The 18,005-nt window shown below is 52.9% G+C and overlaps 1 protein-coding gene across 2 annotated transcripts in view; it reads left to right on the top strand.

Annotated features, from left to right (window-relative positions):
- SIDT1 (SID1 transmembrane family member 1) overlaps positions 1-18,005 on the top strand; it is a 294,206-nt gene that overhangs the window by 102,578 nt on the left and 173,623 nt on the right. For both annotated transcript variants that reach the window (XM_073668654.1, XM_073668653.1), the window contains exons 3-17: positions 1,803-1,924; positions 3,079-3,249; positions 3,385-3,430; positions 3,591-3,692; positions 4,377-4,460; positions 5,488-5,581; positions 5,916-5,987; positions 6,072-6,165; positions 15,510-15,556; positions 15,672-15,743; positions 15,809-15,948; positions 16,036-16,109; positions 17,078-17,144; positions 17,466-17,539; positions 17,679-17,802. In XM_073668654.1, coding sequence (XP_073524755.1) covers positions 1,803-1,924; positions 3,079-3,249; positions 3,385-3,430; positions 3,591-3,692; positions 4,377-4,460; positions 5,488-5,581; positions 5,916-5,987; positions 6,072-6,165; positions 15,510-15,556; positions 15,672-15,743; positions 15,809-15,948; positions 16,036-16,109; positions 17,078-17,144; positions 17,466-17,539; positions 17,679-17,802 — 1,383 coding nt within the window. The remainder of the gene's footprint in view (positions 1-1,802; positions 1,925-3,078; positions 3,250-3,384; positions 3,431-3,590; positions 3,693-4,376; positions 4,461-5,487; positions 5,582-5,915; positions 5,988-6,071; positions 6,166-15,509; positions 15,557-15,671; positions 15,744-15,808; positions 15,949-16,035; positions 16,110-17,077; positions 17,145-17,465; positions 17,540-17,678; positions 17,803-18,005) is intronic.

Raw genomic sequence — 18,005 nt, 5'->3', positions numbered from 1 at the left:
GTAGGGGTCTGGTCTGGGGTCTGTATTACTGTAGGGTCTAGTCTGGGGTCTGTATTACTGTAGGGGTCTGGTCTGGGGTCTGTATTACTGTAGGGGTCTGGTGTTTGGTCTATATTGGTTTAGTGATTGGGCTCCATATTCGTCTTGGGCAGTCAGCTACTTGTGACTCCATACTACTGGTTGCAGGACCACCCTATATAAACGGGTGAGGGTAATATTAAACATTCGGGCACCACTAATACGCAGGATCGCTGCGACGTCACTTCTTAAAGGTCTTGTTAATGGCAGCATCACCGGAGCTAATGGTCGTCCGTGGAGGGGCGGCCTCTGCTGTGAGGGTAGATTCACCGGTTGCTTATTTGGGGACGTATATGGTTAAACAGGGAGGCGCAGCTACAGGGAAAGTCTTGGCGGCAGCGGGCGGCAGACGAGTCTCTGGAATCCAGTACTGTATATATATCGTTTGGTTTTTCCTCTTTTTTTGCTCTAGATTTTTCTCATACTTCTGAGAAAGAATTATGGGGAGAGGCCATGGGTGCCGGCAATGCGTGGCTTGCAAAATTCTCATACAAACATCCTGCTCCTTTGTGGCGACAAACCCACACCGGTCCCCAATCGTCCTATGTGCTAAAAGTCATATGTTCCTAGCCAACGGGGTGTGGTTATAGGCAGACACAAGGGTGCGGCTATAGGGGGTGATCACAAGGACCGGGGATTTTACTATATGGGAAAATCTCATCAGAACGCTGTGGGCCTCAAAGCAAAATGTCCTGGTTACCCATAGCAACCAATCAGAGCTCAGCTTTCAGGTCTAAAACCGCACTGGGAAAATGAAAGCTGCGCTCTGATTGGTTGCTAAGGACACTGTCTCTGGGGGCTGCACTTGCCAACAGGCCCGTTTTCTTGTTTTGTGTTATTTTAATTTACCAGGGTTAATTTTGAATTATCAGGTAAAGGGCCGAGCTTATTAACGTCCCTGGGTTTGGGGTGTTTAGTCAGACCTGGTCCGGGCCTCAGACGGCCATGCTTCTTGCAGAACGCCCCTTGTTTTCCCTGCGTTTCTGGCGCCATTAGTCGCGCTGTTACTGATTTTGCGGCCTGATATTTCGCACCGCTTGATGTCTGATGTGTAAATGGGCGACAGCGATTCCCTGTGTCTGAATAATTCATCTCTGCACGTGACTGAGCGGAGAAATATCTGAGATAACGTAGGGTTAACAGACGCCAGGGCTGCGGACATCCTGCTGCAGCCTGGCAACCGATCGTCCCAGCATCCCCCCCCGCCGTTACCACGGCAACCAGTTGGCCGCTTATTGATGTCTATCTGCGCATCCGTCTTCCAGGCCCCGCAGCGCAGAGATCTGCTCCTGGCAGCCATGTAAACACTCGCCCCCATCATCCAGCGCAGATAGGAACGTCACCCAGCTCCCCCAGACCCCTGAAAGGAAAATCTGCCACATACTACTGCAACAGGGCAACGAAAACCCCGGCAAAACTACATTCAGGAAAGCAGTGCGGCCCACCCATCCGTCGTAGCTGGGACAGCGGCCATATTGGACATCGCCCCACTTTACCACAGTCAGATAATAAAAAGTGTGACAACTTTCTCACATGGCTTGTGTTTCAATTCCTCCAACCTTCCAAGATTTCCTGCTTGCAGGCAGCGAATGGAGACATTGTTCCCACTCTTTTTACATCTGGGCCCCCGGTCTGAGGGCCACCAGGGCCACATCTCTGTAGGAGGCAGACATGATATAGCTGCCATTATTTCTCCGCACTGTCTAATCCGTTTCCCCCCACAGGTGGACGCGCTTCGCGTTTTTGTTCGCTCCGATTCAGATGACCTGGAGTTCCCCGTCCTGTTTGTGGTGCGTCAGCAGAAAGGAGTCCTGTCATGGCAGGTGCCGCTCGCCTTCAGGGGCTAGTAAGTATCACCATCATGGTGTCACCGACACCGACCCCCTCTAGTCATATCCAAAGCTCCATGACTTTGTCTAGCTATTGTAACCTCATCTCCCTTGCTGGTTCAGTGTCTGCAGACATCAGCCCTTCTGTGGTGTATTGTGGGGGCAGCGATTTTTGACAATTTCATTAAAATTATGCTCCATTCACAAGCAAAGCTGAGAGCAGAATTATTGAGAGCTCTCAGACTAATAACAGATCGCATAACTCCCTGCTGGTTCAGTGTCTGCAGGGAGCGGGCCCTTCTGTGGTGCACTGATTATGGGAGATAGTGTTGTTAAAAGTTCATTAATCTTTTCCAAAGCTGTGTGCAGAATTCTTCTGGTTTCTTAAGGATTTTTAGGCTGAAAGGTCTGATATCTCCCTGCTGGTTCAGTGTCTGCAGATAGCAGCCCATGTGTGGTGCATTGTGGGAGGTAGCAGTTTTTGACCATTTCATTACACATAAGCTCCACTCACATGCAGAGCTGTGTGCAGAATACTTGTAAGAGGTCTCTAATAACAGATCGGATACCCCCCCTGCTTGTTCAGTGTCCCTCATTGTGGGAGTCAGCATTTTTTGAACATTTTTTTTAATCTTATGCTCTAGTCACATACAGAACTGTATGTATAAATCCTCATTTTCAGCTGATGGATCTGACACCTTCCTGCTGGTTCAGTGTCTGCAGAAAGTGGGCCCCTCAGTGGTGCTTTGTGGAAATCAGCGTTTTTTTTTTAACATTTTATTAATCTTATGCCCCAGTCACATGCAGAGATGTTTATTTTAGGTTGATGAATCTGACAGATTCCTGCTGGTTCAGTGTCTGCAGAGAGCAGGCCTCTCTGTGTTGCATTGTAGGATTTAACTCTTTTGACCATTTCATTAATCCTATGCCCCAGTCACATGTGGAGCTGCAAGCAGAATTCGTCTTCTTCATTTTAGGCTGATGGATCTGATACCTCCCTGCTGGTTCAGTGTCTGCAGAGAACATCCTATGATATAATAGTTAATATGGGATGGAGTGCTTCTTCTAAAATGTACTTTTTATACTCCAGTCACAGCTGAAGCTGCATGTAAAATTCTGATTTCTTGGAAACATAAATGTTAAACCATTTTCTCTCTGTATATCTCACTAGCTACCAGAGAACGTACACCTACCAGGATGTGAGCCGCACTCTGTGCCCCACCGACCCCGAGGGCCCGACCCCGACCTCAGTGCAGCTCCTGTACATAGACATCGCCTCCATGGCGCCCTCTAGTGTCCAATATGAGCTCATAGTCAGACGACTGTCCGACTTTGAACTTCAGTAAGTAATTTTTTTTTTATTACTTTTTTTTTTTTTGCATGGGGTCAAAATTGCCCAAAATGTACCCAATGGGGCAATACATTTCTACGAGTATTACGACCCCGTGTGACGCATGATTGCCTCATTTTCTTCCAGGACGGACGTACCCCTTAATTTCAGCGCTTCGCCGTCGCAGCCCCAGGTACCTCCCGTTATCAGCGAGTGGTGTTTGCTTTTTGGGATGGTGACGCAGCCACAGTGGGTGACGGCCGGGTGTTGTACACACATAGCAGCAGCGACATCGAAAACCCTAAGTGCACAGCAAATAGGCAGCGACCTTTAACCCTTTCTCTCCCGTGTAGTATTTCCTGTACTCGTTCCCAGAAGGGGTGGACTCTGTGGTCATCAAGGTGAAGTCGTCCGAGACGTTCCCCTGCACCGTGGTGTCCGTCCAGGATATTACAGTGAGTTCTCGCCGGCTCTGGAGAAAGATGCAGACAAATCCTGTAATAATTATATATATATATAAAAGTACTCAGTGGCTGATAACAGGGACAATAGAGTGACGTGAGCTGCATCATTAATGGAGAAAAAAATTAAGACACCCAAATGTCTAATACTCCAATTTATCCCTTTCCTTGACCCCCAAAAAGCAAAATTAAAGGGGTTCTCCGAAATTAGACAAAAAGTGCCGAGCGCGCGTCGCTGATATTGTCCTCAAGAGTTCACCTGTTTTTTTCCCGATCCTGGAGGACTCCTTTAATTCTGGTCTCCCATATAAAGGGTTGGTTGGCAGGACCCTGCCCGGTCCGTGGCCTTTTGCCCCATCACCCCGCCCTGGACATTCCTCTTCTATGGCAGTGTGACAAGTCAGTGACACAATACATTATCCGTCTCGCTGGCACGATGGCGAATAAACAGCTGCACCTAGAACTGGAGAGGAGAGGAGAGGACTACCACTCTCATCATCCAGACATACAATGTATCTAATCACCAGCAGCGGAGAAGGGGGTCTATACAGCAGAGCCGGAGACCCCCACGATCAATACCAGGGATCCCCCATAGAAATATACATCACTGATGTGCTGATCGCACTACAAGTCTCAGCCTTCCCATCAGGGTGACGTCTTGTCTGCTCTCTTCTCCAGTGTCCCGTCTATGATCTGGACCACAATGTGGAGTTCAACGGCGTCTATCAGTCCATGACCAAAAAAGCCGCCATCACCATACAGGTGCGTTCTGCAGGGTAGAAGGGGTTAATGCCCATCGTTATCTAAATGTTGATTGTCACGTGCTGTATCGGATACGCCACGTTCACACGGTCAGTATTTTACATCAGTATTTGTAAGACAAAATCAGGAGCGGAACAATCAATTATTCAGCACTGAATGGCGGTATTATTTGGAAACTGGATAGCCGTAATCTTAGACATTTAATGAGGGCATTAGCTCAGCCGTATATGCCTGTATTGCACAATATGGCGGCATTATGTGAGCTGTGTATGCATTTCTAATTATATACAGTATGGAGAACTCATGGCGGTATTATTACTACACTGATTGGCGGTTTTATTTTGCCGTAGATTGTATTATGTTGGCACTATATAGTAGCCGTCTTATTAAGGAACTTTATAACGATATTATTCCGATATTGAATAGTTATTTCATATCTAAATAATACCGCTATACAGTGTGTTAATAATACTGCTGCTATATAGTGGCAACATAATGCCAATCATTTCGTCCTTATTATATTGGCACCATATAGCAGTATTGAGGCATTGTGCTGGCGGTATTAATTGGACGTCGCTGGTAGATTTGGGCAGGGAGTGTCAGTATTGTCCGGCACTATGTAGTAGTATCGAGGCATTGTATGGTGGTATTATTTACATATGGAGTAACCATTTTCTTTGGCATTGACTGTCAGTATTATGCGGCACTATATGGCAGTATTATTTGGTTACTCTATGCCATCCTGGTTGACCTATGGCTGCCATGTTCCTTTACTTTCTATAGGATTGTTGTTTTGTCCCCATTGGATGACGTTTCTTCCAGGGATCGATAGTTTCTTAAAGGGAAACCGCTCACATGCCCCCGGCTTATCAGAGGGTGGATCTCAGCAGACACCTCGGCCAATCATAACCCCGACCTCTGGGTGGCTGCACATGAGCTGACGGACCCCTTGGGGTAGAGCTTGGGGGGTCCGAGCTCCATTTCTTCCTCATTCTCCGGTGGTAATTTGCTGTTTCCTCCCCTTCAGAGGAAGGATTTCCCTAAAGGTCAGTTCTACACTGTATTCGTCATCAAGCCTGAGGACTACGCCTGCGGCGGCTCCGTCCCTGAGTCCGTCATAGGTAAGAGGCGCCTCCTGCTGGTCACAAAAGAGAACTGCGGCTGCTCACAACATTGTGGATTCATTTAGCATCATTTTCAGATCACTGCCTGCTGTCAGCGAATCAGTACTTTGCAGATTACATTTGTACTTCTCACAGCTGAGGGTCTGTTACAGTCGCATGTCATAGACAATGGTCTGTGAGATAAACAGCCTGGACTCCTCTGAGGCTGCAGAGTATGGCGGCATTATAGATACATAACAGTGCTGCCCCCTAGTGGTCAGACAATGAGTGCCCCTCACTAACATGCAGGTACTGCTGCCACAATTAACTTTTCTTTTAAACTTTCTTTTAGGGACAGGTAACCGCACCTGGAATCTGAAGCGGGTGAAGCACATGGAGGTGACGATCACACCGTCTATTGACAGTGCGTGCCCCAGTATATACTATATACCATGTGTAAAGCTAGTCATGTGACCTGGAGGAAACAGCTGTATTTTCTGATCCCCAGATTCCGTCTATATCCACGCCACCCTCCTGTGCCTCCTCTTCTTCCTCATCTTCTATCTGGGGGCGTTTCTAGTGTTTTTCATTCACCATTTAAGGTCGGTTCCCCTAGTGGTGTCTGTGGGTAGTACATGTTAGAGATGGGAGCTGCTCCCTCCTGTGGTAACTGTGGGTAGTACATGTTAGAGATGGGAGCTGCTCCCTCCTGTGGTAACTGTGGGTAGTACATGTTAGAGATGGGAGCTGCTCCCTCCTGTGGTGTCTGTGGGTAGTACATGTTAGAGATGGGAGCTGCTCCCTCCTGTGGTAACTGTGGGTAGTACATGTTAGAGATGGGAGCTGCTCCCTCCTGTGGTGACTGTGGGTAGTACATGTTAGAGATGGGAGCTGCTCCCTCCTGTGGTGACTGTGGGTAGTACATGTTTGAGATGGGAGCTGCTCCCTCCTGTGGTGACTGTGGGTAGTACATGTTAGAGGTGGGAGCTGCTCCCTCCTGTGATGACTGTGGGTAGTACATGTTAGAGGTGGGAGCTGCTCCCTCCTGTGGTGACTGTGCGTAGTACATGTTTGAGATGGGAGCTTGTCCCTCCTGTGGTGACTGTGGGTAGTACATGTTAGCGGTGGGGAGCTGCTCCCGACTGTGGGTAGTACATGTTAGAGGTGGAGAGCTGCTCCCTCCTGTGGTGACTGTGGGTAGTACATGTTAGCGGTGAGGAGCTGCTCCCTCCTGTGGTGACTGTGGGTAGTACATGTTAGATGTGGGAGCTGCTCCCTCCTGTGTTGACTGTGGGTAGTACATGTTAGTGGTGGGGAGCTGCTCCCTCCTGTGGTGACTGTGGGTAGTACATGTTAGCGGTGTGGAGCTGCTCCCTCCTGTGGTGACTGTGGGTAGTACATGTTAGCGGTGAGGAGCTGCTCTCTCCTGTGGTGACTATGGGTAGTACATGTTAGAGGTGGGAGCTGCTCCCTCTTGTGGTGACTATGGGTAGCACATGTTTGAGATGGGAGCTGCTCCCTCCTGTGGTGACTGTGGGTAGTACATGTTAGCGATGAGCTGCTCCCTCCTGTGGTGACTGTGGGTAGTACATGTTAGCGATGAAGAGCTGCTCCCTCCTGTGGTGACTGTGGGTAGTACATGTTAGAGGTGAGGAGCTGCTCCCTCCTGTGGTGACTGTGGGTAGTACATGTTAGCGGTGAGGAGCTGCTCCCTCCTGTGGTGACTGTGGGTAGTACATGTTAGATGTGGGAGCTGCTCCCTCCTGTGTTGACTGTGGGTAGTACATGTTAGTGGTGGGGAGCTGCTCCTTCCTGTGGTGACTGTGGGTAGTACATGTTAGCGGTGTGGAGCTGCTCCCTCCTGTGGTGACTGTGGGTAGTACATGTTAGCGGTGAGGAGCTGCTCCCTCCTGTGGTGACTATGGGTAGTACATGTTAGAGGTGGGAGCTGCTCCCTCCTGTGGTGACTGTGGGTAGTACATGTTTGAGATGGGAGCTGCTCCCTCCTGTGGTGACTGTGGGTAGTACATGTTAGAGGTGGGAGCTGCTCCCTCCTGTGATGACTGTGGGTAGTACATGTTTGAGATGGGAGCTTGTCCCTCCTGTGGTGACTGTGGGTAGTACATGTTAGAGGTGGGAGCTGCTCCCTCCTGTGGTGACTGTGGGTAGTACATGTTTGAGATGGGAGCTGCTCCCTCCTGTGGTGACTGTGGGTAGTACATGTTAGCGGTGGAGAGCTGCTCCCTCCTGTGGTGACTGTGGGTAGTACATGTTAGCGGTGGGGAGCTGCTCCCGACTGTGGGTAGTACATGTTAGAGGTGGAGAGCTGCTCCCTCCTGTGGTGACTGTGGGTAGTACATGTTAGCGGTGAGGAGCTGCTCCCTCCTGTGGTGACTGTGGGTAGTACATGTTAGATGTGGGAGCTGCTCCCTCCTGTGTTGACTGTGGGTAGTACATGTTAGTGGTGGGGAGCTGCTCCCTCCTGTGGTGACTGTGGGTAGTACATGTTAGCGGTGTGGAGCTGCTCCCTCCTGTGGTGACTGTGGGTAGTACATGTTAGCGATGAAGAGCTGCTCCCTCCTGTGGTGACTGTGGGTAGTACATGTTAGAGGTGAGGAGCTGCTCCCTCCTGTGGTGACTGTGGGTAGTACATGTTAGATGTGGGAGCTGCTCCCTCCTGTGTTGACTGTGGGTAGTACATGTTAGTGGTGGGGAGCTGCTCCCTCCTGTGGTGACTGTGGGTAGTACATGTTAGCGGTGTGGAGCTGCTCCCTCCTGTGGTGACTGTGGGTAGTACATGTTAGCGATGAAGAGCTGCTCCCTCCTGTGGTGACTGTGGGTAGTACATGTTAGAGGTGAGGAGCTGCTCCCTCCTGTGGTGACTGTGGGTAGTACATGTTAGCGGTGAGGAGCTGCTCCCTCCTGTGGTGACTGTGGGTAGTACATGTTAGCGGTGTGGAGCTGCTCCCTCCTGTGGTGACTGTGGGTAGTACATGTTAGCGGTGAGGAGCTGCTCCCTCCTGTGGTGACTATGGGTAGTACATGTTAGAGGTGGGAGCTGCTCCCTCCTGTGGTGACTGTGGGTAGTACATGTTTGAGATGGGAGCTGCTCCCTCCTGTGGTGACTGTGGGTAGTACATGTTAGAGGTGGGAGCTGCTCCCTCCTGTGATGACTGTGGGTAGTACATGTTTGAGATGGGAGCTTGTCCCTCCTGTGGTGACTGTGGGTAGTACATGTTAGAGGTGGGAGCTGCTCCCTCCTGTGGTGACTGTGGGTAGTACATGTTTGAGATGGGAGCTGCTCCCTCCTGTGGTGACTGTGGGTAGTACATGTTAGCGGTGGAGAGCTGCTCCCTCCTGTGGTGACTGTGGGTAGTACATGTTAGCGGTGGGGAGCTGCTCCCGACTGTGGGTAGTACATGTTAGAGGTGGAGAGCTGCTCCCTCCTGTGGTGACTGTGGGTAGTACATGTTAGCGATGAGCTGCTCCCTCCTGTGGTGACTGTGGGTAGTACATGTTAGCGGTGAGGAGCTGCTCCCTCTTGTGGTGACTGTGGGTAGTACATGTTAGCGGTGAGGAGCTGCTCCCTCCTGTGGTGACTGTGGGTAGTACATGTTAGATGTGGGAGCTGCTCCCTCCTGTGTTGACTGTGGGTAGTACATGTTAGTGGTGGGGAGCTGCTCCCTCCTGTGGTGACTGTGGGTAGTACATGTTAGCGGTGAGGAGCTGCTCCCTCCTGTGGTGACTGTGGGTAGTACATGTTAGAGGTGGGAGCTGCTCCCTTCTATGGTGACTGTGGGTAGTACATGTTAGAGGTGGGAGCTGCTCCCTCCTGTGGTGACTGTGGGTAGTACATGTTAGCGGTGGGGAGCTGCTCCCTCCTGTGGTGACTGTGGGTAGTACATGTTAGCGGTGAGGAGCTGCTCCCTCCTGTGGTGACTGTGGGTAGTACATGTTAGCGGTGGGGAGCTGCTCCCTCCTGTGGTGACTGTGGGTAGTACATGTTAGAGGTGGGGAGCTGCTCCCTTCTATGGTGACTGTGGGTAGTACATGTTAGCGGTGGGGAGCTGCTCCCTCCTGTGGTGACTGTGGGTAGTACATGTTAGCGGTGAGGAGCTGCTCCCTCCTGTGGTGACTGTGGGTAGTACATGTTAGCGGTGGGGAGCTGCTCCCTCCTGTGGTGACTGTGGGTACTACATGTTAGCGGTGGGGAGCTGCTCCCTCCTGTGGTGACTGTGGGTAGTACGTGTTAGCGGTGGGGAGCTGCTCCCTCCTGTGGTGACAGTGGGTAGTACATGTTAGAGGTGGGGAGCTGCTCCCTCCTGTGGTGACTGTGGGTAGTACATGTTAGCGGTGAGGAGCTGCTCCCTCCTGTGGTGACTGTGGGTAGTACATGTTAGAGGTGGGGAGCTGCTCCCTCCTGTGGTGACTGTGGTTAGTACATGTTAGAGATGGGAGCTGCTCCCTCCTGTGGTGACTGTGGTTAGTACATGTTAGAGATGGGAGCTGCTCCCTCCTGTGGTGACTGTGGTTAGTACATGTTAGAGATGGGAGCTGCTCCCTCCTGTGGTGACTGTGGTTAGTACCTGTTAGCGGTGGGGAGCTGCTTCCACCTGTGGTGACTGTGGGTAGTACATGTTAGAGGTGGGGAGCGGCTCCCTCCTGTGGTGATTGTGGGTAGTACATGTTAGCGGTGAGGAGCTGCTCCCTCCTGTGGTGACTGTGGGTAGTAGGATACGTTAGCGGTGAGGAGCTGCTCCTTCCTGTGGTGACTGTGGGTAGTACATGTTAGCGGAGAGGAGCTGCTCCCTCCTGTGGTGACTGTGGGTAGTACATGTTACCGGTAGGGAGCTGCTCCCTCCTGTGGTGACTGTGGGTAGTACATGTTAGAGGTGGGAGCTGCTCCCTCCTGTGGTGACTGTGGGTAGTACATGTTAGAGGTGGGAGCTGCTCCCTCCTATGGTGACTGTGGGTAGTACATGTTAGCGATGAGGAGCTGCTCCTTCCTGTGGTGACTGTGGGTAGTACATGTTAGCGGTGGGGAGCTGCTCCCTCATGTGGTGACTGTGAGTAGTACATGTTAGAGGTGGGAGCTGCTCCCTCCTGTGGTGACTGTGGGTAGTACATGTTAGCGACGAGGAGCTGCTCCCTCCTGTGGTGACTATGGGTAGTACATGTTAGCGGTGGTGAGCTGCTCCCTCCTGTGGTGACTGTGGGTAGTACATGTTAGAGATGGTAGCTGCTCCCTCCTGTGGTGACTGTGGGTAGTACATGTTAGAGATGGGAACTGCTCCCTCCTGTGGTGACTGTGGGTAGTGCATGTTAGCGGTGGGGAGTTGCTCCCTCCTGTGGTGACTGTGGGTAGTACATGTTAGAGGTGAGGAGCTGCTCCCTCCTGTGGTGACTGTGGGTAGTACATGTTAGCGGTGGGGAGCTGCTCCCTCCTGTGGTGACTGTGGGTAGTACATGTTAGAGATGGGAGCTGCTCCCTCTAGTGGTGACTGTGGGTAGTACATGTTAGCGACGAGGAGCTGCTCCCTCCTGTGGTGACTATGGGTAGTACATGTTAGCGATGAGGAGCTGCTCCCTCCTGTGGTGACTGTGGGTAGTACATGTTAGAGATGGGAGCTGCTCCCTCCTGTGGTGACTGTGGGTAGTACATGTTAGAGGTGGGGAGCTGCTCCCTCCTGTGGTGACTGTGGGTAGTACATGTTAGAGATGGGAGCTGCTCCCTCCTGTGGTGAATGTGGGTAGTACATGTTAGCGGTGGGGAGCTGCTCCCTCCTGTGGTGACTGTGGGTAGTTCATGTTAGAGATGGGAGCTGCTCCCTCCTGTGGTGACTGTGGGTAGTACATGTTAGCGGTGAGGAGCTGCTCCCTCCTGTGGTGACTGTGGGTAGTACATGTTAGCGGTGAGGAGCTGCTCCCTCCTATGGTGACTGTGGGTAGTACATGTTAGAGATGGGAGCTGCTCCCTCCTGTGGTGACTGTGGGTAGTACATGTTAGCGGTGAGGAGCTGCTCCCTCCTTTGGTGACTGTGGGTAGTACATGTTAGAGGTGGGGAGCTGCTCCCTCCTGTGGTGACTGTGGGTAGTACATGTTAGCGGTGAGGAGCTGCTCCCTCCTGTGGTGACTGTGGGTAGTACATGTTAGCGGTGGGGAGCTGCTTCCTCCTGTGGTGACTTTGGGTAGTACATGTTAGAGGTGGGGAGCTGCTCCCTCCTGTGGTGACTGTGGGTAGTACATGTTAGCGGTGGGAAGCTGCTCCCTTCTATGGTGACTGTGGGTAGTACATGTTAGCGGTGGGGAGCTGCTTCCTCCTGTGGTGACTTTGGGTAGTACATGTTAGCGATGAGGAGCTGCTCCCTCCTGTGGTGACTGTGGGTAGTACATGTTAGCAGTGGGGAGTTGCTCCCTCCTGTGGTGACTGTGGGTAGTACGTGTTAGCGGTGAGGAGCTGCTCCCTCTTGTGGTGACTGTGGGTAGTACATGTTAGCGATGAGGAGCTGCTCCCTCCTGTGGTGACTGTGGGTAGTACATGTTAGCGATGAGGAGCTGCTCCTTCCTGTGGTGACTGTCGGTAGTACATCTTAGCGGTGGGGAGCTGCTCCCTCCTGTGGTGACTGTGGGTAGTACATGTTAGCGATGAGGAGTTGCTCCCTCCTGTGGTGACCGTGGGTAGTACATGTTAGCGGTGTGGAGCTGCTCCCTCCTGTGGTGACTGTGGGTAGTACATGTTAGCGGTGAGGAGCTGCTCCCTCCTGTGGTGACTGTGGGTAGTACATGTTAGCGGTGGGGAGCTGCTCCCTCCTGTGGTGACTGTGGGTAGTACATGTTAGCGGTGGGGAGTTGCTCCCTCCTGTGGTGACTGTGGGTAGTACATGTTAGCGGTGGGGAGCTGCTCCCTCCTGTGGTGACTGTGGGTAGTACATGTTAGAGACGGGAGCTGCTCCCTCCTGTTGTGACTGTGGGTAGTACATGTTAGCGATGAGGAGCTGCTCCCTCCTGTGGTGACTGTGGGTAGTACATGTTAGCGACGAGGAGCTGCTCCCTCCTGTGGTGACTATAGGTAGTACATGTTTGCGGTGGGGAGCTGCTCCCTCCTGTGGTGACTTTGGGTAGTACATGTTAGAGATGGGAGCTGCTCCCTCCTGTGGTGACTGTGGGTAGTACATGTTAGAGATGGGAACTGCTCCCTCCTGTGGTGACTGTGGGTAGTACATGTTAGCGTTGGGGAGTTGCTCCCTCCTGTGGTGACTATGGCTAGTACATGTTAGCGATCAGGAGCTGCTTCCTCCTGTGGTGACTGTGGGTAGTACATGTTAGAGATGGAAGCTGCTCCCTCCTGTGGTGACTGTGGGTAGTACATGTTAGAGATGGGAACTGCTCCCTCCTGTGGTGACTGTGGGTAGTACATGTAAGCGGTGGGGAGTTGCTCCCTCCTGTGGTGACTGTGGGTAGTACATGTTAGCGGTGGGGAGCTGCTCCCTCCTGTGGTGACTGTGGGTAGTACATGTTAGAGACGGGAGCTGCTCCCTCCTGTGGTGACTGTGGGTAGTACATGTTAGCGGTGAGGAGCTGCTCCCTCCTGTGGTGACTGTGGTTAGTACATGTTAGAGATGGGAGCTGCTCCCTCCTGTGGTGACTGTGGGTAGTACATGTTAGAGATGGGAACTGCTCCCTCCTGTGGTGACTGTGGGTAGTACATGTTAGCGGTGGGGAGTTGCTCCCTCCTGTGGTGACTGTGGGTAGTACATTTTAGCGGTGGGGAGCTGCTCCCTCCTGTGGTGACTGTGGGTAGTACATGTTAGAGATGGGAGCTGCTCCCTCCTGTGGTGACTGTGGGTAGTACATGTTAGCGGTGAGGAGCTGCTCCCTCCTGTGGTGACTGTGGGTAGTACATGTTAGCGGTGAGGAGCTGCTCCCTCCTATGGTGACTGTGGGTAGTACATGTTAGAGATGGGAGCTGCTCCCTCCTGTGGTGACTGTGGTTAGTACATGTTAGCGGTGAGGAGCTGCTCCCTCCTGTGGTGACTGTGGGTAGTACATGTTAGCGGTGGGGAGCTGCTCCCTCCTGTGGTGACTGTGGGTAGTACATGTTAGCGGTGAGGAGCTGCTCCCTCCTGTGGTGACTGTGGGTAGTACATGTTAGCGGTGAGGAGCTGCTCCCTCCTGTGGTGACTGTGGGTAGTACATGTTAGCGGTGGGGAGCTGCTCCCTCCTGTGGTGACTGTGGGTAGTACATGTTAGAGGTGGGGAGCTGCTCCCTCCTGTGGTGACTGTGGGTAGTACATGTTAGCGGTGGGAAGCTGCTCCCTTCTATGGTGACTGTGGGTAGTACATGTTAGCGGTGGGGAGCTCCTCCCTCCTGTGGTGACTGTGGGTAGTACATGTTAGCGGTGGGGAGCTGCTTCCTCCTGTGGTGACTTTGGGTAGTACATGTTAGCGATGAGGAGCTGCTCCCTCCTGTGGTGACTGTGGGTAGTACATGTTAGCGGTGGGGAGCTGCTCCCTCCTGTGGTGACTGTGGGTAGTACATGTTAGCGATGAGGAGCTGCTCCCTCCTGTGGTGACCGTGGGTAGTACATGTTAGCGACGAGGAGCTGCTCCCTCCTGTGGTGACTGTGGGTAGTACATGTTAGCAGTGGGGAGTTGCTCCCTCCTGTGGTGACTGTGGGTAGTACATGTTAGCGATGTGGAGCTGCTCCCTCCTGTGGTGACTGTGGGTAGTACATGTTAGCGGTGGGGAGCTGCTTCCTCCTGTGGTGACTTTGGGTAGTACATGTTAGCGATGAGGAGCTGCTCCCTCCTGTGGTGACTGTGGGTAGTACATGTTAGCGGTGGGGAGCTGCTCCCTCCTGTGGTGACTGTGGGTAGTACATGTTAGCGATGTGGAGCTGCTCCCTCCTGTGGTGACTGTGGGTAGTACATGTTAGCGGTGAGGAGCTGCTCCCTCCTGTGGTGACTGTGGGTAGTACATGTTAGCAGTGGGGAGTTGCTCCCTCCTGTGGTGACTGTGGGTAGTACGTGTTAGCGGTGAGGAACTGCTCCCTCTTGTGGTGACTGTGGGTAGTACATGTTAGCGATGAGGAGCTGCTCCCTCCTGTGGTGACTGTGGGTAGTACATGTTAGCGATGAGGAGCTGCTCCTTCCTGTGGTGACTGTGGGTAGTACATGTTAGCGGTGGGGAGCTGCTCCCTCCTGTGGTGACTGTGGGTAGTACATGTTAGCGATGAGGAGCTGCTCCCTCCTGTGGTGACCGTGGGTAGTACATGTTAGCGGTGTGGAGCTGCTCCCTCCTGTGGTGACTGTGGGTAGTACATGTTAGCGGTGAGGAGCTGCTCCCTCCTGTGGTGACTGTGGGTAGTACATGTTAGAGGTGGGAGCGGCTCCCTCCTGTGGTGACTGTGGGTAGTACATGTTAGCGGTGGGGAGTTTCTCCCTCCTGTGGTGTCTGTGGGTAGTACGTGTTAGCGGTGGGGAGCTGCTTCATCCTGTGGTGACTGTGGGTAGTACATGTTAGCGATGAGGAGCTGCTCCCTCCTGTGGTGACTGTGGGTAGTACATGTTAGTGGTGGGGAGCTGCTCCCTCCTGTGGTGACTGTGGGTAGTACATGTTAGTGGTGGGGAGCTGCTCCCTTCTGTGGTGACTGTGGGTAGTACATGTTAGCGATGAGGAGCTGCTCCCTCCAGTGGTGACTGTGGGTAGTACATGTTAGATATGGGAGCTGCTCCCTCCAGTGGTGACTGTGGGTAGTACATGTTTGAGGTGGGAGCTGCTCCCTCTAGTGGTGACTGTGGGTAGTACATGTTAGCGATGCGGAGCTGCTCCCTCCTGTGGTGACTGTGGGTAGTACATGTTAGCGATGAGGAGCTGCTCCCTCCTGTGGTGACTGTGGGTAGTACATGGACTGCGGTGACATTTTACGTTGTTTGCTTTTCCAGGATGCAGAAGAAAAGTCTGATGAACATTGATGGGAGCCCGGATGAAGGTGCGGCTGCGGCTGCTGAGCATTGATAGTGATCACCCCCAATTTTGTGTTTATCATTAGTGGGGGATCATGTGACAAGGCGCCATATTAAGGGTCTTATTGTGCTGCTTTACAGGAGAGGGAACGGTGGCGGCTTCACATCCCATCACCACCAGCACACCAGAAGGAAGCAGCTACGGGGCCATAGGTAAGAGCAGCAGAAATGGCTGATAACAGGGAACAGTAGATTGAAATCTCTTGATCTCCCCTCAGATGAATCTCGTCAGAGGAAAGGAAAGTCGCTTCCCTCCATTCCTCGCCCGCGGGTGTACTCCGACAGCTCTATGGATGAGGAGAGCGACTTTGATGGGATCCCAGAGATGGAGGGCGATAAAAATGTCATCCAAGCAAAGGTAGAAGTCAGCGGACCCCCGCGGCCGCCATGTCGCCTTCTTAGCGCTCGTGTACCTGGTGATCACTTGTGACCATTCTTCCTGCAGACCTTCCTGTACGTGTCTGATCTCTCCATCAAGGACCGGAGAACCATCAGTAAGAAGTACAAGATCTACTTCTGGTGAGCGGCGTCCGGTGGGCCGAGGGTCCACCACTGACTCCTGACTGTGGCGTCCGGGGGGTTGAGGGTCCATCACTGACTCCTGACCATGGCGTCCAGGTGGAAGAGGGTCGACCACTGACTCCTGACAGTGACATCCGGGGGCCGAGGGTCCACCACTGACTCCTGACTGTGACGTACGGGGGCCGAGGGTCCACCACTGACTCCTGACTGTGGCGTCCAGGTGGAAGAGGGTCGACCACTGACTCCTGACAGTGACGTCCGGGGGCCGAGGGTTCACCACTGACTACTGACCGTGGCGTCCGGAGGGCTGAGGGTCCACCACTGACTCCTGACTGTGACATCCGGGGGCCGAGGGTCCACCACTGACTACTGACAGTAACGTCCGAGGGGCTGAGGGTCCACCACTGACTACTGACAGTAACGTCCGAGGGGCTGAGGGTCCACCACTGACTACTGACCGTGGCGTCCGAGGGGTTGAGGGTCCATCACTGACTCCTGACCATGGCGTCCAGGTGGAAGAGGGTCGACCACTGACTCCTGACAGTGACGTCCGGGGGCCGAGGGTCCACCACTGACTACTGACCGTGGCGTCCGGAGGGCTGAGGGTCCACCACTGACTCCTGACTGTGACATCCGGGGGCCGAGGGTCCACCACTGACTACTGACAGTAACGTCCGAGGGGCTGAGGGTCCACCACTGACTACTGACAGTAACGTCCGAGGGGCTGAGGGTCCACCACTGACTACTGACCGTGGCGTCCGAGGGGCTGAAGGTCCACCACTGACTACTGACAATGACGTCCGGGGGGCTGAGGGTCCACTACTGACCGTGGCTTCTGGGGGGGGGGGGGGGCTGAGGGTCCACCACTGACTCCTGACCGTGGCGTCCGGGGGACCGAGGGTCCACCACTGATCACTGGCCTCCACCTCCACCATTCTTATATGTTGTTTCTCTTCCGCACATAGGAACATAATCACCATCGCCGTGTTCTACGCTCTGCCCGTCATCCAGCTCGTCATCACCTACCAGACGGTACGTAGAAGGATCCGCTGACCCCGCGGTGCGCAGCGCTCCGCTGTAACGCCTCGCAGGAGACGGCATGATTCTGTATTTCCTATTCTACATCTATTCTGTGCAGAACCTGGAAGTTCAGAGCGTTCACTAGAAATGAGCAGAAGTGTGCACGCAGCTCTGGATGTGACTGGAGCATAGTGCATTACCGATAATAAAAAGGGGAACATTTGCTAGACTTTTCCGGTAGATTTATCCTGTACAGGGGCAGTGGGGTCTCCGGTCACATTTCTCGTTGTCCTCCATGTTGTCATGTGACGTCTTTTCTCCATATTTCACCAGGTGGTGAATGTTACCGGGAACCAGGACATCTGTTACTATAACTTCCTGTGCGCACACCCTCTGGGGGTCCTCAGGTGAGCTCCGCACGTCACCCCCCAGCTGCTGTAGTGGATCTCACCCAGCTTTCCCAGATGCCTGCATAACATATTGGGTTTACATTGTGCGATAGTTTAGCTGCAGATATTAATTGGCGCCGCTTATCTCCCCTCTCAGCTCGTTCAATAACGTCATGAGTAACATGGGCCACATCCTCCTGGGATTCCTCTTCCTCCTCATCGTCCTGTACCGAGATCTGCAGCACCGCAGCTTACTGGAGGCGAACGACGTCTACGCCTTGGTACGTGACCGCCAGCGCTGCCACCACCATCCAGCGCCAGCGCCGCCATCACCGCCCAGCATCATCACTGTAATGGCTCATTCTGATACTTTAGTACCGGCTCTTGTGACCATTTCTAGGATCTCTGCTTGCTGTCAGTTAATGGAAACCCCTCTGCTTCTAACAGCTAACAGGGTTTGATACAGTCATGTCACTTCTCTTCA

The sequence above is a fragment of the Phyllobates terribilis genome, unplaced genomic scaffold (genome assembly GCF_046119375.1).
Source record: "Phyllobates terribilis strain yellow unplaced genomic scaffold, ASM4611937v1 Scaffold_2__4_contigs__length_985480577, whole genome shotgun sequence".
In the NCBI taxonomy this organism is placed as follows: Eukaryota; Metazoa; Chordata; class Amphibia; order Anura; family Dendrobatidae; genus Phyllobates; species Phyllobates terribilis.
Note: the sequence above shows the minus strand (reverse complement) of the source record. Positions and strands in the feature narration are given on the sequence as shown.